The 24834-nt window shown below is 38.7% G+C and overlaps 1 protein-coding gene across 8 annotated transcripts in view; it reads right to left on the minus strand.

Moving 5' to 3' along the window:
* Positions 1-24834, minus strand: part of DENND5B (DENN domain containing 5B) — a 208490-nt gene that overhangs the window by 106284 nt on the left and 77372 nt on the right. For 4 of the 8 annotated variants that reach the window (XM_082851062.1, XM_082851066.1, XM_082851068.1 and 1 more), the window contains exons 2-3: positions 3374-3439; positions 406-515 (exon numbers count right to left, since the gene is read on the minus strand). In XM_082851062.1, the coding sequence (XP_082707188.1) occupies positions 406-515; positions 3374-3439 (176 nt within the window). Of the gene's footprint in view, positions 1-405; positions 516-2341; positions 3440-4082; positions 4251-24834 lie in introns of those variants that run through there. The other 4 variants (XM_082851065.1, XM_082851061.1, XM_082851064.1 and 1 more) reach the window with 4 other exon arrangements.

Below are 24834 nucleotides of genomic sequence, written 5' to 3' on the forward strand. Positions count from 1 at the left end.
GATAAATTAAAGACCCATCATAAAACATTCCTTGAAATCTGAAAACTGTAATCATGCTCCTTCCATGAGGCTCCACTTCAGGCCAAGAAAATGATATCACTGTTACCAAAGTATCTATGTATTAAGTAATACAAATTCACCACACAGCTTAATAGCCGGAAAAGAAAATGGGCTTTGAGGGTCTGTTATATACACTTATTAGCTATGGGGACCTTAGGCAAGTTACTTAACCTCTCTGAGCTTCATTTTCTACATCTGTAAAATGAGGATACTATATCTTAAAGAATTTTTTATTTAAAGGGTTAAATTAAATGAAATAATGTAGACATTCAAAATATAGTCACTATTGTCATCTTAAAATAAAAAGAAGGCTGAAGAGGAAAAAAAAAAAAAACAAACACATACCATGTTTACTGCATCTTGATCGAAAGGGTTCCATTCTATATTCTGAGGATAGTGGGCCAGAACTTTGGATTTGAATGTTCTTCTCAAAGGACTCTGGTCAAAATTTTCACCTACAACAGATAATTAGTAATTAGTTAATATCTAGAATTTTTTCAAAAGCATGTCATAGTTTTATTTTTATTTTGTATATATACTGACTGATAATGCTGAAATCTGATTCAATTTCTACCTCTAATAGTCTCAGTTGTAAATTTTTCAATGGACAACTGAAAAGGAACTGTTAATAAGAGATCTGCATTTAAAAGTTCAGAATCTGAATTTTAAAATCCTGGCTACACAACTGATACTAAAAATCAAGACATGCTAAAATAACCCTTGCTGTAACCTAATTACTGTCCTCATTTCAACATGTGGTGACCAAAAAAAAAAAAAAAAAATCTATTTGGAAACATTTAACTCACTAAAGAAACATCTCAAATTAAGCTAATTATACTTCTTAAGATCCTGAAATTTTGTACATGGATAGACTTAATGCTGCAGTGCCCAAAGGAGGCAACTTTGCTTGAGTTCCCACAAAAATCTCTGGTAAATTTGACTGCATCTCCATGCTTTTACAAGTAACATTATTAATAGAATCAGAAATATCATTACTGAGTTGTCTGGTTTAGCAGACAGAACACATTAAGCACACTAACCTCTGAAAAGAAACAAGCTATTCTAAGCCAATTTTATCACCTGTTAAAATTCTGGAAAGGTAAAAAGACTATCCTTTGATTATTATATATAAGAAAATTCAGTAATAATTGTTAGCTCTTTATGTCCTTGACTAAATTAACACCCATGGGACCTGTTACCTCCAAATGCCTTACTTTCACAAAATATTTTCATATGGATGGATCTCAAATTCTCAGTGTCAGAAAGTTGAGATTAAGGAATCAGAAGACCTTGGGAGCAATACCATTCTGTCTCCTGTGTTCTTTCTACTTGTTAAGTTCTAAGTAAGTACAAAACACAAGCTGATGTATCAAAAGATAAATGCCACCTACCAGTATCTGTACAAATAAAAATATCATAAAGCAATTCATGAGTCATATTTGGACACCTAGTTAGACTCAGTTTCCAACTCTGGTAAAAATATAAAAGACATATACTAAAACACCTTTCAGTGCAAAACTTATCAGATCACAGAAGGAGGGAAAAGCCACACTATAAAATCTTGTTGGAGACTGCAATATAAAATACACAGGAGCGTTTTTGAATAAAGGCACATAATTTAAATAGATTTACTGCAACAACTAACCGTTTACTTCTAATTTCAGCCCTTGGCTAATGATCATTTTCCTTTGGATTCCTCTTACTTATTTAGGCAAGCACTTCATCTCTATGTCTTTCTACCTCATATTTCCATCTTCTAAGAGATAGAGAGCTTTCACTTCTAGAAGAGAAACTGTCAAATGCACCCCTAAGGAAAGTTTATCAATTTCTGCACCATGCCTCTAGGGTATGGGAAAGTCAATGGAAAATGTGAAACCATCCATGGGTCACTACTCTGAAGAAAGGAGTGAGGGCTAACGGTTGATTTCAGAAAGGGTAAATGGTACCTTTAAGCTGGTACTAGATTTTCATGCAAATGCTAAGAATTTTTAGATTATTTACTTCTTCATTAAAAAAAGAAAGGTTACTTTTCACTTCAAGTCAGAGAAAAAGAAAAACAAAAATTCTCTCCTGGTTCTAAGGTTTATGCTGCTGACTGTGCTAGTGACACAGCAACAGGATATCCTCAGATAATATCCAGCCATCAAGAAACCCTCTCCTTCGCCCACCCTCAAATACCAAAAATGCTTATTTTATCATTCACAAATGTAAATAAAATATGAAATACCGCAGGAGCAGAAGAAACAGCATATAATGCAGGATATAACTCCTTGCAACTTACCTTTTAATGAATTCCTGCCTCAGTTTGGTTAAACTAGTAACATTATCTTCATTCATATATCAAGTTACTAATGCGTCAGGAAATAAATCAGAAAAGTCATGATACTGCCATTTTCAATGTAATTGTCCTGTTAAGGAAGGAACACCACACCCTCTTGAAGCACAATGAATCAACCAGAAGAGAAAGAAGGAAAACCACCTCCAGGGAAGAAGAATTTCACAAAAACAAAAACCCACGAAACAGAAATACAAATCTAACAAAAGAAAAACAGAACCACCACCACCACCATCACTTCTTATGAGACTGCTTTAGAAGGGGGTAAGATCATTGCTATATACACAGCTGTCTTGGCAAATATTATTTTGAAGAAAATTTGGAGAAAATCTGAGTGATAATTCTGATAACACTGTTAAGGATTCAGAAGTGAGTAAATGCAGCTATTCCTACTAGTACCAGTCAAAGAAGAGAATCTTGGAGATGCCTTTTGGAGGTGTGAGACAGAGCAGCAACCTAACCTTTGCACTTTGAACCCATAAACCTCTAACAGAATTTATTGCTAGGACTTAGCAGGAAAAATGAATCAGTCTAAGAATTTGGATTCCCAGGAAATGGAAATTACATAAGTATGCTTTACTTAACTTAAAATCCACCTTTTAAACATTATCCTGAAATAAACAAGGATTATAAATTTGTGCAAATATTAATATTCCCCCATGACAACTACAAGTGGACTTAATTTCAAGTAATATTGCCAAGTAACCTCCTACTGACCTTAAGCTACAATGAAGACTTTTCTCCTAAGAAAATAGGACATATCTGCCAAGAGAGCTTAAACACTAATGAATAAATAATTTCTTCAAGGCTTGAAGCAAATGAGGTCTTTACAAAAATTAAGATGCAAATGAAAGAACAGAAATACAAAATAATACCTTTTTTTTGCCTAAACAAAAGTGAATAAAGAAGCAATTTGATGGGCTTGGGATGAATTAAAATAATAATTTCTAACACCTCAACTTTTATTTTTATTTTTACCTGAAGTCGTATTTGCAGCACCTTGGCTCTTGCCATGACGATCTGCTTCTAGCCATTGGTACAAAACTACATAATGTAACAGAAACAAAAAAGCTTTATGAACAAAGAAACACAAACAAAAAAGCAAAAATGACTGTGAAGAATGGAAAATGAGAATTAAAAAATTAAACAAAAGCAATTAAACATGAGACATTAACATCAACGGAACACAGCTTAACACTAATAGTACGTAGCTTATAAGCTATTAGTAATAAGAAAGGAAAGAAAATAGGTAATTGTATTTTAATGTAATAAGCGAAATGCTATTGAAACATCTGTAACAGTTATTCATATGGGGAAAAGTACACACTTTTCTTAATGCTAATTTAAAGAGAAATATCAGGAGAAAGCCAATGTTTCTATAGTCAGATATAATAAAATATGGTAGTAAGACTAAATGACCAACTATGGAAATTGCACCCCAATTTCTGCAAACCTATCAGAATGGCTGAAGTCCAAAAAACTGACTATACCAAATGCTGACAAGTATGCAAAGAGACAGAACTCTCGTAAATTGGTGGTGGTAATGCAAAAAGGTACAGCCACTTAGGAAAGACAGTTTGCAGTTTCTTACAAGGCTAAACATAGTCCTACTATGTGATCCTATAACCCCAGCCTAATCAGTAGAGAAACATAATACAAATTTCAAGAGGAGCAACCTACAATATACCTGACGAATACTTGTCAAAACTGTCAAGGTCATCAAAAACAAGTAAGGTCTGAGAAACTGTCATAGCCGAGAGGAGCCTAAGGAGACAAGACAACTGAATGTAATGTAGTATACTGGATGGGTTCCTCCAACAGAGAAAGGACATTAAGTAAACAAAAGGAAATCTGAATGGAGTATAGACTTTAGTTAACAATAATGTATCATATTGATCCATTAACTGCAACACAAGCATCATACTACCCTAGGATGTTAATGACAGGGAAAACTGTGCATGGAGGGAGGTGTGGTGGGGTGTATATGGGAACTCTCTTATTATCTTCTCCATTTTTCTGTAAATCTAAAACTGTTCCAAAAATCAAGTCTGTTTTTAAAAATTACATTCCAATATTTAATGTAAGGACAAAAACATATATTATATCCAATCTTATAAGTAGTCTACCTTTTGTAAAGGCTAACACAGATATCTCATTGTTAATCCATCCAAATGATTAAAAGTAATAAAACACATCAAGTGTGGCATTTTGTTCCAAATGACTGTGGATTCATATTGTAGTAAGAAACTAGTTTTGGACACCATTCTGATTTCTCACAGAATAATTTATACTTTGAAATATATTACTAATTTAAGAAGATTAAGAGTTGTAATCTATTTACATTCTTATCCATTTTTCCACTGCTTCATTTAGGCACTCTTTTCTAAAATATCTTTCCATTAATTTGCTGGCATAAGCAGCTGATAAATTATTTTCTGTCATTGCTGTTTGCTCACTATTTTAATCAGAAGCTTGTCTGTGCTCCTCCAAGTCTCATAAATATAACTAACAGTTGTGTTCCTCTTAATACCTATAGCACTGTCTTCACCAAAGATGAGGCTAGGCCCCACAGTAACAACTTCCAGCAAAATGGCAACTCATTATTTTGGTATAGGGTAACAGTCAAGAGAAATAAGCTATGCAAACACAAGCTCAAGTTTGCTCGCTACAGAGATTCCATTAGTCAACTATCCTCTTATGTACCATTGACTAAGAAGTATCAAGTCTTGGGGAAAATTTACTACAATGAGGACACAGGGTATTAAAAAATTCACACTAGAGCTCTGTAAGGGTGCTTTGAAGCTTTGAAGGGTGTGTAAACTTCTGTATGTCTTAGAGATGTCAGAGTCTTTCCTTTAAAGAGCCAAATAATGATGACTGTAGGGTCCGAATAGCCAGGGAACATTCCTATCCACATCTCAAAGGTCTGAACGATCCCAAGAGAGTAGCACAGGCTAAGCTTCTACTTTGGGATGCTATTTATCTATCCACAGATATTGTGAGAGTTCTAGATCCCAAACAAGGTTTGCAGAAATTTTCTATGCTCTCCCTCCACAAAACAACAATAACAGGGCTGGGAAAGCTACCTATGGAACTCCTGAACTGAAGGAATAAAGGAACTGACTCATTATAAATGGCTAAAGGCCCCCTGAAATCACGACGGAAGTTATTTGGATCTTTAGGGACAGCCAGAACCGTGAATGGACATCCATCTATCATCAGGGGTAGATGACCCAAAATAGACCTCTGAACAGGCCCCCAAAATACACCCAGTGTGCAAAGCCCTTGGTTGAGGGTGCCCCAGTGGGCACACAAGTCAGTGCACTCCTCCAGGTTACTGCATACTCCTGGGAGGCAATATTGTTACAACTGGGACTAACATGAAAGAAGTGGAGAAGCAGACCTCACTCACTGAATATATACTACAAGCTTCCTCTTTCTGGGTCAGGGGAATAACAACTACTAATTAGAGTAGTAGCAGGGTAGGGTAGTATTAGATTACTTACTCCAAGTGACACAAATATCTCCCCATTTAGAAAAGCAAGCATAAATTTTACAAATGACGCTGAATATCCCTCTTACAGAAATGAGACACAAAGTAGGGAAACTAATCCATTCAATGGTCTGATAATTCTACACAGCTCTTATCTAAAGCCTATCCTGCCCTGTTTAAGGTGTAAACTCTTGGCTGTGTTCAGAGTATCACTGCCATTATATTTACCAATTACTTCATATAGCCTTTGTTTCTGGTTTTACTGGACAAAAAGAAAAAATATGAAAGCTATTCCAGATCATTTTACTCTGGCCAGTTATACGGAGAATGGTACATAAGCAAAAATAATTTTAACAGATTTGAGATTCAATTATTTTATTACTGCCTCCAGATTACAAAAATCCAATTAACTATGGCCTAAATAATTCAGAGAATTTCCAGTGAAATAAGTGCATCTGCTTCATGCAAAGCTATAATGTGAATCACCATTAGACCAAATTTGGATTTCAAAGTCTACTTTATAGCACATATATTTAAAAAGATAATGTATAACTATAAAAGAAATGTAACTAGGGAATTCCCTGGCGGTCCAGTGGCTTGTGCTCTGGGCTGTCACTGCCGAGGGCCTGGGTTCGATCCCTGGTCAGGGAACTGAGATCCCACAAGCCACATCACGTGGCCAAAAAAAAAAAAAAAGGAACTAATATTTTTACTTAACATACTAGAATGTATATGGGCAGGTCTAGAAGGACTGAGATCTAAAACTTTCTTAACTCATAAAGTTTCTGAAATATGTCATATTACAAAGAATCTAATCCTCTTCTTACTTTGTAGATGATGTTAGAATACCAAAAATACACCTCTTCTCCCTGTGGCTGGGAGCACGAGATCTGGCCTTTTGGTAGCTCCATGCTTCCTCTCAATTGGCACTGGGAGTCAGGGACCCTGCCCCCAGCTCCAAGTCACTGGTGAGGATTTCTATAGTCTGTGCATGAGGTTGCAAGTAGAGGGATATCTGTGAACCTTGAAGCTATTTCTCAGGCTGAGAGACCCTGTTACATATTTCTTCACTCATCTCCTCTCTGAACCTTCCCACTCCTAGGGCCCCAGTGAGTTCCCTCCCTTGTTGTCCATTTCCACCACAGTCTATTTCTGAACAGGGTATTTCTCCACAAAACAAGGCCAAGTCTCCCAATACTTCCCTATGCTCCTGTCTCTGAGGGATATCACTGAAGCCTAGATGCTTTAAAGAAAGTTTGCTAATAGGAACAATGAAAACAGAAGGGAAGTTGAAACAGGTAATCTCTTCTGCCCTGTCCCTTTTTCACTGTGTTCCTTTCCTCTCTAAAGGTAAAGTTAAAACACACACACACGGACAGAATACTCACAGTCAGTAATTTTTCCTCAGTATTTTGATAAAGGTGAGAAGAGGAAATGGAGATACTATGGATGCTGCCTAAGAAGTCCATGCTGAGGCAAAGAAAAAGGGATGATATGGTGGTGAGGTAACTCTTCTCCTTCCCATGTCTAACCCTACAGGTCTCCAAATGTCTATCTCCAAAGACCCAGCCTGAATTAGTATGAGCAGGAGTTGGGAGAGGGAATACTAGGCAGCAATGGGTCCTACAAGAGACTGACCAGGGAAAGAGAAATGGGGGTGGGTGAGGAGAGGTGGGCACCATCCTGGTGGTAACTAAAATAAAGGGGCACTCCTTTCACAGAAAGACATTTCCTGCACATGTGCTGTCTCTACACCACAGTAAGCTGTCCCCTTCAAAGCACATGCCCCAGGAGGCTGCATATTCACCATTCATTCTGATAATTCTCCAACTATTTAGACATCTCTGAGCAGGTGACGCATAAGCAGAGACCTGATGAAGTAGCAGCCGTCACATAGTTAACACACAGAGCTTACTATAGGCAGGTGTTATTCTAAGTGCTCTACATATATTAACCCATTTCATCAGCATAATTACTCTATGAAGTAGGTCCCATTATTGTTCTCATTTTACAGATGTAGAAACTGAGGCACAAAAAGGTTAAATAACTTGCTCAGGTCAGATAACGAGGAAATTCAAACCTAAGCAGTCTGACTCCAGAGTCTGTGCTCTTAATTCTATGTACGAGGTCATCTCAGGAAAAGTATTTCAGGCAAGGGAAATAGCAAGTGGACAGTCCCTGTGGTACAAGTGAGCTTGTCCCAGCTGAGATTCAGCAAGACCAGGACACCAATGCATCTGAGTGAGGTGGTGGAAAATGAAGTCAGAGAGATAGCCAGGAGCCAGATAAAACAGGACCTTGTAGGCTGTGGTGTGGACTTTTGATTTTATACTAAGTACCATGGGAAGTAACTGGAGCGTCTTAAACAGAGAAGTGACTTTGTTTTAAAAAGATCACCCTGGCAGCTGAGAGAACAGACTGTAGTGGTCAAGGGTAGATGCAAAGAGATCAGCTAGGAGCTTCTGCAACAGTCCAGGCAAGAGATGATGGCAGTACGGATTAGAGAGAGAGTGCTAGGGTGGTGAGAAGTGATAAGATTCTAAATACATTCTGAAGGCATAAAGTATTATATATGATTTGCTGATGGATTAGATGTGAGAGAAACGAATAGTCAAGAAGGATATCGTGATACCATGGATTTTGGTCTAAGCACCTGGATGAATAGGGTAGCTATTTACTGAAACAGGAACAATGGAGAAGACGGGGATTTTACTGTGGAGAGGAGGGCTGTCAGGGAGCTGGAATGAAGAATTCAGTTTTGGATATGTTAACTCTGAGATGCCTATTAGATATCCAAGAGAAGTTTTTGAATAAGCATTTAGATATACGAATTTTTTTATTTATTTGTTTATTTATCTTTGGCTGTGTTGGGTCCTCATTGCTGCGCATGGCTTTCTTTAGTTGCGATGAGCGGGGGCTACTCTTTGTTGCAGTGTGCGGGCTTCTCATTGCGGTGGCTTCTCTTGTTGCAGAGCATGGGCTCTAGGCACGCGGGCTTCCGTAGTTGTGGTGTGTGGGCTCAGTAGCTGTGGCTCACGGGCTCTAGAGCACAGGCTCAGTAGACGTGACACACGGGCTTAGCTGCTCCGCAGCATGTGGGATCTTCCCAGACCAGGGCTCGAACCCGTGTCCCCTGCGTTGGCAGGCGGATTCTTAACCACTGTGCCACCAGGGAAGCCCCTAGATATACGAATTTAAATTCAGGGGAAAAGTTAGAAACATAAAAAGGACGGTATTTAACATCACAGGGCTGGGTAAGATCACTTAGGAAATGACTGTAGATGAAGAGAGGAAGCCTGGGGTCAGACCTAGGGGACTCAAACAACATTGAGAGGCTGGGAAGAGGATGAGGAACTGGCAAAAAGGTAAATGAGAAAAAGCAGTCAGTAAGGTAAGAGAAAACCAGAAGCATCATGCAAGCCAAGTTAAAGAAAATGTTTTAACAAGGACGGTGCTGACGACAGGAAGTCACTGTGACCTTGACAAAGAGATTTCTGTGTGGTGTGGGGGAGAAAAGCTGTCTGGCATTGTTCCAAGGAAGACTGCAAAGAGAGGAAGTCGAAGCAGAGAGCATAGTCAACTCTTCTGAGGAGTTCTGCTGGAAAGATGATAAAGGGATAATATTGGAGGAGAATGTGGGGTTGAGGGAAGGGTTTCAGGTTTTGTTTTGTTAAAGACAGGAGGATGTTAACTCATTCAGGCAACATTTCCAGTGTGCCTACACTATGCCAGACACAGTGACTGATGCTGTAGGCCTGATCAGGAGAGTCCAGTCCTTTGAGGATCTCTCACTCTCCTACCTTGCCTTCCTAATTCTACACAGAGAGCTGGTTTGCCCATTCCATACTACATTATGGCTGATACAGGGTGTACTCCCCAGGCAACCACACTTCCTATCCCCAGCATACAGCTTACCTACTTTAACCTTGTAAGCCTTTATGAAACAGAACAGGACCCTCTGAAGCCCTCCCAGGTACAAATCCTTTCCATATCACCCATTTCTTGTTTGCAGGAAATAAGCGTCATTCAGCCTCCTTGACCTTCCCTGAGTCCCAAAGGGCAGATTCAAACAGTTGCTTATCAGGGAAGGGAGGGAATGCAGAAACAAAGGAGGAGCAGTCAAGAAAGGGTGGTGTAGCCACAGGGCAGGGTCCTGGTTCCATCACAAGGAATATACGTAACAACATACCTTTGAGTTCTTCTGCAGGAACTAAGGCCCCCACCCAGATGGAGGATGGTAACTTCAGGCTGAGCACAAAAGTCCTGGAACACCGCCCTGTTACCTTACCATCAACCAATCAGAAGAAAGTCTGCACACAGTGGAAGAGAACAAAGACTCTGACACCCTCCTCAAATAATTCTCCCTTTAAAAATTTCATGGTAGAGCAGTCTCTGGAGTTGGTTTTCAGACATGAGTCCGCTTTCTCGCCAGGTTGCTGGCCTCCTGAATAAAGCAACCTTTCCATTCCTACCAGCACTTGTCTCTCAAGTATTGGCTTTCAAGCATCAAGCAGCCAAACCTGAGTTTGATAACATTTATACAGGACACTGAATCCACGAGGGGCTGCGCTCTCGCTCTCGCCACTTTTATCTTTTCTCCCTCTGGCACTCCTTGAGACAGTCCCAAACCATTCTCACTTGAATAAGCCATGCCAATTATCTTAGCACCAGTGAACAGCTATTACTGATCCTGGATTTATGACAGACAGCAGGTGCTCACCAACATCCATGTTCTCCTCTCCTTCCCAATATCCTTGCATCTGGGTGGGGGCCAAAAGACTATTTCTTACCAATGAAATGGGAGCAGAAGTGATGGGTGTCACCTCCAGCTTGAGACACACAACCTGTCTTTCTTCTGCTACTCATCAGCTAAATGCAAATGGAAATGGGGCCTTAAAGACGGGAAGGCCACACATGGAAGAAACCTGGCTCATTGAATGCCTCTGCAAAACAGAGCCCCTTCCCACGTTGGCCTACATTAGATTAAACAATGAATGAGAAATAAGCTTCTACTGTTTTGAGCCACTGATAGTCTAGGGTTGTTATTACAACAGTTAGCTATTTTTATATTTCTGGATTAACGTGAATTTTAATTTGTGTTAGTTTTGACCTTCTGACTATAATCAGAAGCAATTCCTGACTATACTGCACCTTCTCTTCCTTGGTAATGCTCTACATTGCCTGCTACTGTGCTCAAATGCATGATGAGTATAGTTCCTCAAATATGGGATGGAATTTGCCCATTTTCTATGGATGCTCTCTACCTTTCATAGAAGAAGCCATATACCCACCACTAAGCTACTAATCAAGACCACAGGTTTTAACTCACGATGGGCCTATTAGCCTTTCTAAATCTACAACCTCTAAATCCAGCTGGTGATCTTGCAGATGTAGGCTGCTGGTCACAAAGGGAATCAAGCAAAAGAAGCTGGAGGGATCTCTGAAAATTCATAGACACTACTGAAAAAGGTTCGTCAATAAAGAAACCTGAATTCTGGTAATCCTAAAAGTTTATTTTGATTAAGATCTTAATAAAAGTACATCAACATCCATCCAGTAAGTTGTGAATTTCTAAGAGACTCATAATATATTTCCTTCTTGATTACATCAAATTTAAAGAGCCATACTTTATTTAGTTAACATTAAATATAAATACACTTCAATTACTGCAGTTTATTCACTGGGAACCAAAGGAGTACACAATACAGATATTCTGTTTCAAACTCAGCTGGAGGTACCCCAATTTAATTCTGTCCCTAACCACCTGGAGTTAGTGCAGGCATTATCCATTAGAGGGCATGGCGCCCAATAAGACTGCCCTGATTTCAGAGATTCCGCAGGCCACCTGCACTTCTCACAGACTGGCAATACATTTGGAAGTTCCCACAAACCCCTCTAGTTTGACAATTTATAACTCACAGAACTCAGAAAAATTCTATACTTACGATTATAATTTTATTACAAGGGATACAAATCAGAAGGACCAGACAAATGAAGATACACACAGGTTGAGGTCTGAGAAGGACTGCAGAACTTTCATGCTCTCTCCTTGTGTAATCAGGGTGTGTTACACACCACCTCACCCCCTCAACAATGTGTTCATCAACCAGGAAGCTCCACTGAGCTTTGGTGTCTAAAGTTTGGGGCTCGACTGGGAGCCTGAACCAAGATGGCAGGACGTGCTTTCCCTCCCTCTTGTGAGAACACCAGAATCACAACTAGCTGCTGGACAATCATCGACAGGAAGACATTGGAACTCACCAAAAAAGATACCCCACATCCAAAGACAAAGGAGAAGCCGCAATGAGATGGGAGGAGGGGCGCAATCACAGCAAAATCAAATCCCATAACTGCTGGGTGGGTGACTCACAGACTGGAGAAAAATTATACCACAGAAGTCCACCCACCGGAGTGAAGGTTCTGAGCCCCACGTCAGGCTTCCCAACCTGGGGGTCCGGCAACAGGAGGAGGAATTCCTAGAGAATCAGGCTTTGAAGGCTAGTGGGATTTGATTGCAGGACTTTGACAGGACTGGGGGAAACAGAGACTCCACTCTTGGAGGGCACACACAAAGTAGTGTGCACATCGGGACCCAGGGGAAGGAGCAGTGAACCCAGGGGATACTGAACCAGACCTACCTGCTAGTGTTGGAGGGTATCCTGCGGAGGCAGGGGGTGGCTGGGGCTCACCGTGGGGACAGAGACACTGGCAGCAGAAGTTCTGAGAAGTACTCCTTGGCGTGAGCCACCCAGAGTCCGCCATTAGCCCCACCAAAGAGCCCAGGTAGGCTCCAGTGTTCGGTTGCCTCAGGCCAAACAACCAACACAGAGGGAACCCAGCCCCACCCATCAGCAGTCAAGCGGATTTAAAGTTTTACAGCTCTGCCCACCAGAGCAATGCCAGCTCTATCCACCACCAGTTCCTCCCATCAGAAAACCTGCACAAGCCTCGTAGACAGGAGATAGGAGAGACAGCAGAAGCAAGAAGAACTACAATCCTGCAGCCTGTGGGAAAAAATCACATTCACAGAAAGATAGACAAGATGAAAAGGCAGAGGGCTATGTACCAGATGAAGAAACAGGATAAAACCCCAGAAAAACAACTAAATGAAGTGGAGATACACAACCTTCCAGAAAAAGAATTCAGAATAACGATAGTGAAGGTGATCCAGGACCTCGGAAAAACAATGGAGGCAAATATCGAGAAGATGCAAGAAATGTTTAACAAAGATTTAGAAGAATTAAAGAACAAACAAACAGAGATGAACAATACAATAACAAATGAAAACTACACTAGAAGGGATCAATAGCAGAATAACTGAGGCAGAAGAACGGATAAGTGACCTAGAATACAGAATGGTGGAATTCACTGCTGTGGAATAGAATAAAAAAAAAGAATGAAAAGAAATGAAGACAGCCTATGAGACCTCTGGGACAACATTAAACGCAACAACATTCGCATTATAGGGGTCCCAAAAGGAGAAGAGAGAGAGAAAGGACCCAAGAAAATATTTGAAGAGATTATAGTCGAAAACTTCCTTAACATGGGAAAGGAAAGAGCCACCCACGTCCAGGAAGCACAGCGAGTCCCACACAGGATAAACCCAAGGAGAAACGTGCCAAGACATAAAGTAATCAAATTGGCAAAAATTAGGGACAAAGAAAAATTACTGAAAGCAGCAAGGGAAAAACGACAAATAACATACAAGGGAACTCCCATAAGGTTAACTAACAGCTGATTTCTCAGCAGAAACTCTACAAGCCAGAAGGGAGTGGCATGATATACTTAAAGTGATGAAAGGGAAGAACCTACAACCAAGATTACTCTACCCAGCAAGGATCTCATTCAGATTTGATGGAGAAATCAAAAGCTTTACAGACAAGCAAAAGCTAAGAGAATTCAGCACCACCAAACCAGCTCTACAACAAATGCTAAAGGAACTTCTCTAAGTGGGAAACACAAGAGAAGAAAAAGACCTACAAAAACAAACCCAAAACAATTCAGAAAATGGTCATAGGAACATACACACCAATAACTACCTTAAACGTGAATGGATTAAGTGTTCCAACCAAAAGACACAGGCTTGCTGAATGGATACAAAAACAAGACCCATATATATGCTGTCTACAAGAGACCCACTTCAGACCTAGGGACACATACAGACTGAAAGTGAGGGGCTGGAAAAAGATATTCCATGCAAATGGAAATCGAAAGCTGGAGTAGCAATACTCATCAGATAAAACAGACTTTAAAATAAAGAATGTTACAAGAGACAAGGAAGGATACTACATAATGATCAAGGGATGAATCCAAGAAGAAGATATAACAATTATAAATATATATGCACCCAACATAGGAGCACCTCAATACATAAGGCAAACAGCTGTAAAAGAGGAAATCGACAGTAACACAGTAATAGTGGGGGACTTTAACACCACACTTACTCCAATGGACAGATCATCCAAAATGAAAATAAATAAGGAAACAGAAGCTTTAAATGACACAATAGACCAGATAGATTTAATTGATATTTATAGGACATTCCATCCAAAAACAGCAGATTACACTTTCTTCTCAAGTGTGCACGGCACATTCTCCAGGATATATCACATCTTGGGTCACAAATCAAGCCTCAGTAAATTTAATAAAATTGAAATCTTATCAAGCATCTTTTCTGACCACAACGCTATGAGATTAGAAATGAATTACAGGGGAAAAAACATAAAAAACACAAACACATGGAGGCTAAACAATACGTTACTAAATAACCAAGAGATCACTGAAGAAATCAAAGAGGAAATCAGAAAACACCCAGAGACAAATGACAATGAAAACACGACGATCCAAAACCTATGGGATGCAGCAAAAGCAGTTCTAAGAGGGAAGTTTATAGCTATACAAGCCTACTTCAAGAAACAAGAAAAATCTCAAATAAATAATCTAACCTTACACCTAAAGGAACTAGAGAAAGAAGAACAAACTAAACCCAAAGTTAGCAGAAGGAAAGAAATCATAAAGATCAGAGCAGAAATAAATGAAATAGCAACAAAGAAAACAATAGCAAAGATCAATAAAACTAAAAGCTGGTTCTTTGAGAAAATAAACAAAATTGATAAACCATTAGCCAGACTCATTAAGAAAGACGGAGAGAACTCAAATCAATAAAATTAGAAAGGAAAAAGAAGTTACAACAGACACCGCAGAAATACAAAGCATCCTAAGAGACTACTACCAGCAACTCTATGCCAATAAAATAGACAACCTGGAAGAAATGGACAAATACTTAGAAAGGTATAACCTTCCAAGACTGAACCAGGAAGAAATAGAAAATATGAACAGACCAATCACAAGTAATGAAATTGAAACTGTGATTAAAAATCTTCCAACAAACAAAAGTCCAGGACCAGATGGCATCACAGGTGAATTCTATCAAACATTTAGAAAAGAGCTAACACCCATCCTTCTCAAACTCTTCCAAAATATTGCAGAGGAAGGAACACTCCCAAATTCATTCTATGAGGCCACCATCACCCTGATACCCAAACCAGACAAAGACACTACAAAAAAAGAAAATTACAGATCAATATCACTCATGAATATAGATGCAAAAATCCTCAACAAAATACTAGCAAACAGAATCCAACAACACATGAAAAGGATCATACACCATGATCAAGTGGGATTTATCCCAGGGATGCAAGGATTCTTCAATATATGCAAATCAATAAATGTGATACACCATATTAACAAAATGAAGAATAAAAACCATATGATCATCTCAATAGATTCAGAAAAAACTTCCGACAAAATTCAACACAAATTTATGATAAAAACTCTGCAGAAAGTGGGCATAGAGGGAACCTATCTCAACATAATAAAGGCCGTATATGACAAACCCACAGCAAACATGATTCTCAGTGGTGAAAAACTGAAAGCATTTCCTCTAAGATCAGGAAGAAGACAAGGATGTCCAGTCTCACCACTATTATTCAACATACTTTTGGAAGTTTTAGCCTCGGCAATCAGAGAAGAAAAAGAAATAAAAGTAATACAAATTGGAAAAGAAGAAGTAAAACTCTCACTGTTTGCAGATGACATGATACTATACATAGAGAATACTAAAGATGCCACCAGAAAACTACTAGAGCTAATCAATGAATTTGGTAAAGTTGCAGGACACAAAATTAATGCACAGAAATCTCATGCATTCCTATACACTAATGATGAAAAATCTCTAAGAGAAATAAAGGAAACACTCACATTTACCACTGCAACAAAAAGAATAAAATACCTAGGAATAAACCTACCTAAGGAGACAAAAGACCTGTATGCAGAAAACTATAAGACATTGATGAAGAAATTAAAGACAATACAAACAGATGGAGCGATATATCATGTTTCTGGACTGGAAGAATCAACATTGTGAAAATGACTACACTACCCAAAGCAATCTACAGATTCAATGCAATCCCCATCAAACTACCAATGACATTTTTCGCAGAACCAGAACAAAAAATTTCACAGTGTGTTTGGGAACACAAATGACCCCGAATAGCCAAAAAATCTTGAGAAAGAAAAACGCAGCTGGAGGAATCTGGCTCCCTGACTTCAGACTATACTACAAAGCTACAGTAATCAAGACAGTATGGTACTGGCACAAAAACAGAAACATAGATCAATGGAACAAGACGGAAAGCCCAGAGATAAACCCACGTACCTATGGTCAACTTATCTATGACAAAGGAGGCAAGGGTATACAATGGAGAAAAGACAGTCTCTTCAATAAGTGGTGCTGGGAAAACTGGACAGCTACATGTAAAAGAATGAAATTAGAACACTCCCTAACACCATACACAAAAATAAACTCAAAATGGATTAGAGACCTAAATGTAAGACAGGACACTATAAAACTCTTAGAGGAAATCATAGGAAGAACACTCTTTGACATAAATCACAGCAAGATCTTTTTTGATCCACCTCCTAAAGTAATGGAAATAAAAGAAAAAGAAACAAATGAGATCTAATGAAACTTAAAAGCTTTTGCATAGCAAAGGAAACCATAAACAAGATGAAAAGACAACTCTCAAAATGGGAGAAAATATTTGGAAACAAATCAACAAAGGATTAATCTCCAAAATATATAAACAGCTCATTCAGCTCCATATTAAAAAAACAAACAACCCAATCCAAAAATGAGCAGAAGACCTAAATAGACATTTCTCCAAAGAAGACATACAGATGGCCAAGAAGCACATGAAAAGCTGCTCAACATCACTAATTATTAGAGAAATGCAAATCAAAACTACAATGAGGTATCACCTCACACCAGTTAGAATGGGCTTCATCAGAAAATCTACAAACAACAAATGCTGGAGAGGGTGTGGAGAAAAGGGAACGCTCTTGCACTGTTGGTGGGAATGTAAACTGATACAGCCACTATGGAGAACAGTATGGAGGTTCCTTAAAAAACGAAAAACAGGGGCTTCCCTGGTGGCGCAGTGGTTGAGAATCTGCTTGCTAATGCAGGGGACATGGGTTCGAGCCCTAGTCTGGGGGGATCCCACATGCCACGGAGCAACTAGGCCCATGAGCCACAAGTACTGAGCCTGCACGTCTGGAGCCTGTGCTCCCCAATAAGAGAGGCCGCGATAGTGAGAGGCCTGCACATGGCGATGAAGAGTAGCCCCCGCTTGCCACAACTAGAGAAAGCCCTCGCACAGAAACGAAGACCCAACACTGCAAAAATAAATTAATTAATTTAAAAAAAAAAGAATAAAGTCTAAAAAAAAAAGAAACGAAAAATAGAATTACCATATGACCCAGCAATCCCACTACTGGGCATATACCAGAGAAAACCACAATTCAAAAAGACACATGCACCCCAATGTTCATTGTGGCACTATTTACAAGAGCCAGGTCATGGAAGCAACCTAAATGCCCATCAACAGATGAATGGATAAAGAAGATATGGTATATATATACAATGGAATATTACTCAGCCATAATAAGGAACGAAATTGGGTCATTTGCTGAGATGTGGATGGATCTAGAGACTGTCATACAGAGTGAAGTAAGTCAGAAAGAGAAAAACAAATACCGTATATTAACACATATATGTGGAACCTAGAAAAATGGTACAGATGAACCAGTTTTCAGGGCAGAAATTGAGACACAGATGTAGAGAACAAACGTATGGACACCAAGGGGGGAAAGCCACGGTGGGGTGGGGGTGGGGGTGTGATGAATTGCTCGATTGGGATTGACATGTATACACTGATGTGTATAAAACTGATGACAAATAAGAGCCTGCTGTATTAAAAAAAAAAAGAAAAAAGAAAAAAACCTGAGCCTAGGGGATTAGGGGAGGGATGGAGTGGGAGGTTGGGGTTAGCAGATGTAAGCTATTATATATGGAATGGATAAACCATAAGGTCCTACTGTATAGCACAGGGAACTGTATTCAGTATCCTATGATAAACCATAATGCTAAAGAATATTAAAAAAAGAATGTATATATATGTATAACTGAATCACTCTGTTGTACAGCAGAAATTAACACAACATTGTATATCAACTATACTTCAATAAAAAATTAATTAGTATTAAAAAAATAAAGTTTGGGGCTCCATTACATACGCACGACTGATAAAATCATTAACCATGTTATCGAAACTCAATCTCCAATCTCCTCCCCTCTCCTAAGTTGGTTCAATGTCCTTCTGTGACCAACCTCTACCTGAAGCTATCTAGGAGTCCCATCATTAGTTGCCTCATTAGGATAATATTCCTATTACCAGGATATCCCCAGGGTTCTAGAAGTTCTGTGCCAGGAACTCAGGACAAAGACCAGATAAATTCTTACTAGGCACTGTGCATCCTACCACCAAGCATAGAACACAACAGTACATTATTTACTTGCAAAAATAACCTTAACAATGAAGCCAAGATCTATAGTCCTCTGCTAATGATGAAAAAACAAACCGTTTTGCTCCTAATCCATGCTTGTCATACTATCCCTTTTGTAATAAAATATGAAACAAGAAAAAAGCTTTAAAAAGCCATTGAAGTAGTATAACTGACATCATGAAACTCTCTAAGAGGAAAGGGTTTATTATTATAATTATTATAAATAATATAAAAAGGTTTATTTATTATTTAATTGTTATAAATAATAATTATAGCCAAGAAAACAAGGTTCTAGGGACTTCCCTGGTGGCCCAGTGGTTAAGAATCTGCCTGCCAATGCAGGGGACACAGGTTCGATCCCTGGTCCAGGAAGATCCCACATGCCATGGAGCAACTAAGCCTGTGTGCCACAAATACTGAGCCTGTGCTCCAGAGCCTGTGAGCCACAACTACTGAGCCCACGTGCTGCAACTACTGAAGCCAGCGCACCTAGAGCCCATGCTCCGCAACAAGAGAAGCCACCGCAATGAGAAGCCCATGCACCTCAACGAAGAGTAGCCCCCACTCGCCGCAACTAGAGAAAGCCCACGCACAGCAACAAAGACCCAACAGCCAAAAATCAATAAAAAAAATAAAATTAAAAAAAAGAAAACAAGGTTCCAGTTCTAGTTGAATATCCTGGAGTCTAGTAGCCTAGGGCAAATCACAATTTCTTTGAGCAAAAATTTCCTCATACATAATATACAGATTATTTTATTACTATAATAACACATTATTAGTATGCAGTATTATTAGATATCTATCTTCTGTGAGAATCATTTATCCAATGTATTTCTGGGAAAGCATGTTAATATTATTCTTCATGTTGCATTTTATCATACAAAATAAAACAAATCTTCTCCTATTGCTAAAGAACTTATTCTCTGCTAAAGAGCCTCCAAGAGAGCCACCCTTTGCCTTTAGGAACAAAAGAAAGTCACCTACCGTTAAAATATTATAGCTGACAAGTAATACTACAGAGCTAGAGTTCTGAGATGTTCAAATGGAAGCTTTTCTGCTGCTTGACTCAAAGAAGCAGCTATTTGCAGAGCTAACGTAGACCTTTCCCTCCACTTACATTCGTTACTTTTTGCTGCCAATACTCTCACCAAAAAAAAAAAAAAAAAATTATAAGGTGTTCAGACACACGTGTAACCCAGTTTAGTTTGCACAGGAATATCAATTAACTTACAGTCTCCCTGCCATACATTGTACATTGTACATTGTACTCCCCTTCTAATCATCTCTCTCCTCTTGTTCTCTCTCTCTCTCTCTCTCTCTCTCTCTCTCTCTCTCTCTCTCTCTCTCACTTACTCACTCACTCAACAAATATTTATGGAGCTCTATGAGCCAAGGCACTATTCTAGCTTTGGGGATGTAACAGCACAGCAGACTGTATTTTCCAAAGATGTCCACAACAATATCTCCTGTTCTACATGCTCTTCTGAAACTCCATTAGAAGGTGGAGTCCATGTCCCCTGCCTTTAAAGCTAGAAGGGCCTTATGACTGCCTCAAACGTAAGAGTACCAGAGAAATGAGGCTATGGCTTCTAAGGCTAAGTCATAAAAAAATGCCATGCATTTCCACCTCGTTCTCTTGGGACACATGCCCTTAAAACACAGCCACATGCTGTGAGAAGGAGAGAAACTGAGGGCCCAGCCAACAGTGAGCAACAGCCCACCAGCCCTGAAGTGAGCCAACTGCAAGTGTGTCCTCTGGCCCGAGTCAGGCCACTCAGCTGATGCAGCATGGAGCACAGACAAGTGGGCCTCATGGTGGGCTGCCCAAATTGCAGATCTGTGAGCAAAATTAATGACTGTCATTTTAAGCAGATAGTTTTCAGGTGGTTTGGTTTGTTATGCAACAATAAGTAACTGGAACAAACAGTGAACAAAAAGGCAAAAAAATCCTTGTCCTCATAGAGTTTGTATTTTAGGAGGAGATAAACAAAAATAATAAATATAAATTATACAGTATGTTGAAAGACAAAAAAGTGCAATGGAAAGTTAAAGAAAAATAAGAGAGCAGTACAGAGCACCAGTTGCAATATTAAATAGGGAGGTCAGGTGGTCTCATTAAGATGATGATGTCTGAGCAGAGACCTAAAGAAGTGAATAAACCTTATCTCTCAGGAAAATCAAAGCGAACTAAGACACCAATCTCATAAGTTCAGATCCCTGTCACCCACAGTCCAGATTCCTCAGATGGCACTTGAGGACCACCGTGATCTAGACCTAGTCTACATGTGCAGCTCCGGCTTCCGAACTTCCCACTCCCAATACACCTGCACTTGAGCTCAATGACTTGCAGTTCCCTTTAAGTACCATCATCTTGTGTCCAGAATGTCTTCCCTCATATTAGTTTTCTATTGCCTCCTTAATAAATTATGACAAACTTGACAACTTAAAACAATACCCACACTTATTATCAGTTTCTGTGGATCAGAAGTCTGGGCATGGTGTGGCCCAAAGGGTTCCTTTGCTCTGGGTCTCACAATACTGGAGTCGTCCTGTTGTCAGGGCTGCATTCCTTTCTGAGCTCTGGGGAAGAATCATTTCCAAGCTCACCCCAGTTGTTGGCAGAGTTCAGTTCCACTCGGTTGTAGGGCTAAGGTCCCCATTCCCTTACTGCCTGTCAGCTGGGCTGCCCTTAGCACCTAAGGCCTCACTCTGGTCCTTGCATTTGGCCCCTGCTGGGCTCCTACAGGTCTTTAAGCACAAAAAAAGTAAAGAGTTTCTTCCATAACACAGTATAAAACTACAAATTAGAACAGATCATTTTTATGGTCCAACATCTTTTAAATTCCATGAGCTTAATTTTTAAATGAATCACTACTGTACAAACATTGTACTAAATACCTATTAGTTGATGTGTTAAAATAAAAACTCACTGATATTAAGGTTCAGAACACAGCATTTCTCTTCTTTTCTTGGTTGGCACATAACTATAATGCCCTTTTTTTTTTTTTTTAAAGGAAATAGAACCGTTTAGTTTTTGGAACTCCATTCCTGTAACTACTCTGCATATTGCTATCCACTGTCCAATTCTATCTCCTCCTTTCGACTTTAATCTCTTCAACACATTATTCATCCTTACTTCCTCAACACCTACTTAATACTATGCCTGGTACATATGTTCTTTAATGTTTGTTGCATAAATGGATAAATGAATGAAAATTGTTCTCACGTCTGAATCATATACTCTAGAATTTGTAAGACTTATTTAAAGAATTGGTAGCTGTGAAAATGAGTCATTTCAAAACTTTGACTATATAAACTGAAATGTAATTTAAGTAAAGGAATAAAATTAGCCCATTTTCTTTAGAACATTTTATTTCTTTTCCAATTTGTGCTGACTTGTACATTAAAAGTTGACACCTACCTATTTCAAACATAAGAACATAAGGATATTATTACTGTATCATATGTCCATGGTGGTATCACATAACCAGAAGTTTATTATTCTTTGCTTTGAATCCAGGACTACATGGCTAACTTTTTTTTTTCAAAGTAAACTTTAGTTTTTGGAATGGTTTTAGATTTACAGAAAAATTGGGAAGATAGTATAGAGTTCCAATATACCCTCCAACTAGTTTCCCCTCATCTGTAAACATTACATTACCATTAATGAAGCAATATTGATACATTATTATTAATTAAAGTCTATACTTTATTCATTTCCACAGTTTTTATCTAAGGTCCTTTTTTTGTTCCAGAATCCCATACACACATTACATAGTCATGTCTCCCTAAGCTCTTCTTGGCTGTGACGATTTCTCAGACTTTCCTTGTTTTAGATGACACTGACAGTTTTGAAGAGTACTTATCAGGTATTTTGTTGAAAGTCCCTCAAATGGGATTTGTCTGATGTTTTCCTAATAATTAGACTGCGGTTAAGGATTTTGGGAAAAAGATCATGGAGGTAAAGTGCCGTTTTCATCACATCATATCAGGAATATACATCAACAGGACTTATCACTGTTGATGATCACCTTGATCACCGGACTGAGACAATGTTTCTCCATTGTAAAATTCCTCTGTTTTCTCCATTTTCCAACTATAATCTTTAGAAGGAAATAACTATAACCAGTCCACACTTAGAGTGGAGCGTTGTGCTCCATGTCCTTGAGGGAAGAGTAGCTACATAAATTATTTGGAATTCTAGTGCAAGGGAGATGTGCCTCTCCCCTCCTTAATTTATTTGATCATTTATTTACATCTGTATGAACTCATGGATATTTTATATTTTGGGTCATAATCCAATGTACTTTTATTTTGTTGTTCACATGGCCACTGGGAACTCTTTCATTTGTCTCTTGGGGCCCACTGACATACTCTCATCTATGTGTTGTGTTTTGGTTTTGGTTTTGGCACTTCCTTAACTTCTGGCACTATAAGATGCTCCAGGCTCATCTTGAATACGTCCTGCTCCATTTCCAGAGTTAGCCATTTCTTCAAGGATCCCTCAATCCTTTAACTGGAGAATGGTATTACAAACAAGATCTGGGCACTAGGTGTGCTCATTTCTACTGGGGTATCACTGCTTCTAGGCCCTTCAGAAGTTTTTAACTACTAACCTGTTTTTAACTACTACTTAAATAGGAGAAGGGTTACAATACTAGTTTATAAATACATTTTTAAACTTCTTTATAACAATATCTTATGAAGTATTTGTTCTTTGTAATATTTTCAGCAGTTGCCTAATATTTTCATATTAGGATTGCACCTTTCCCCTCCACTCTACCAGCCTACCTTTACATAGTCGTCAATTCTCAGCCTGGAGGGGCAATGGGAGATACAGTTTTTAGCATCTTTGTTGAAATCTTTGGAGAAAAGATGCCAAGAATGTTTTTATAAACTTATTAACTGCTGATTTTATACAAATGTACAAATAGTTTTGTACAAATGTAGCTGCAAAATAGGTCAAACTCTTAATGCAAATAACTTTATCCTACCCTTCCCTCATCTGAAAAGATTTTAGGAAACTCATCCATCCCAGACGGAGACAAGAACTGAGTATATTCAAGACAAGATCTGAGTATACTCAAGAACTAAGTATACCCATATTTCTGTGGAATTCTCGTATTTCTTAGAATATTTTATTTTGGATGGTCTTAAATCTTTCAAATACTAAACAATTTACGTAGTATAATATAGGAGGGCATTTTAAAGAAAAATATATATTTCCTATTCTCTAGGAGTCTCTTTTCACTATGCCCTTTCAGCAACACGTAAGGTAAATTACTTTTACAGCTTATTCATTTTATCCCATTTTCTTGCCTATACTGTACCTTCATTATTAAATTTCTCATAAACTCTATGATTCAAGTTGTCCAAACCAAAGAGTTTTATAGGACTTAACCAAGCCTGTGTGCCACAACTACTGAAGCCCATGTGCCTAGAGCCCATGCTCCGCAACAAGAGAAGCCACCACAATGAGAATCCCGTGCACTGCAACTAAGAGTAGCCCCCAGCTCTCCACATCTAGAGAAAGCCTGCACGTGCAGCAACGAAGACCCAATGCAGCCAAAAAAAAAAAAAAAAAAAAGCTTTACAGAGGCCTTCGAGTAGTTTCTACTCTAATATCTTATTTATTTCTTAAGAAGTTTTCCCATTATATTTCAAATATCTTTACAAAGAGATTTATCAATTTGACAAATGCAATGTCACCTTATTTTATTTTTGGCGTAATTCGTAACTGTCACAAAGCTCTGCGTAATTATTTTCACAGTTAGTAACTTTATGCATTTGTTTTACATTGCCACTTTGTGAACGTAAAATGGATCGTGTAACTTCGTTTATTCACAGAATTGTCATGTTTGGTCATTTAGATGTAAACTATAAATTTTTGAAACAAGTGGGAATTTGAATATTAACTAGATAATATTTTTAAAATGATATTATTTTAAAATTTTAGGTTTGATAATTGTACTAGAGTAATGTAAAAACAAAGAGGCTTTGTTACCTGAAAATTGGGTTTGCCTCTTGGTGGGTATCAAGC

The sequence above is a fragment of the Leucopleurus acutus genome, assembly GCF_964270905.1.
Source record: "Leucopleurus acutus genome assembly, chromosome: 11".
Lineage (NCBI taxonomy): Eukaryota > Metazoa > Chordata > Mammalia > Artiodactyla > Delphinidae > Leucopleurus > Leucopleurus acutus.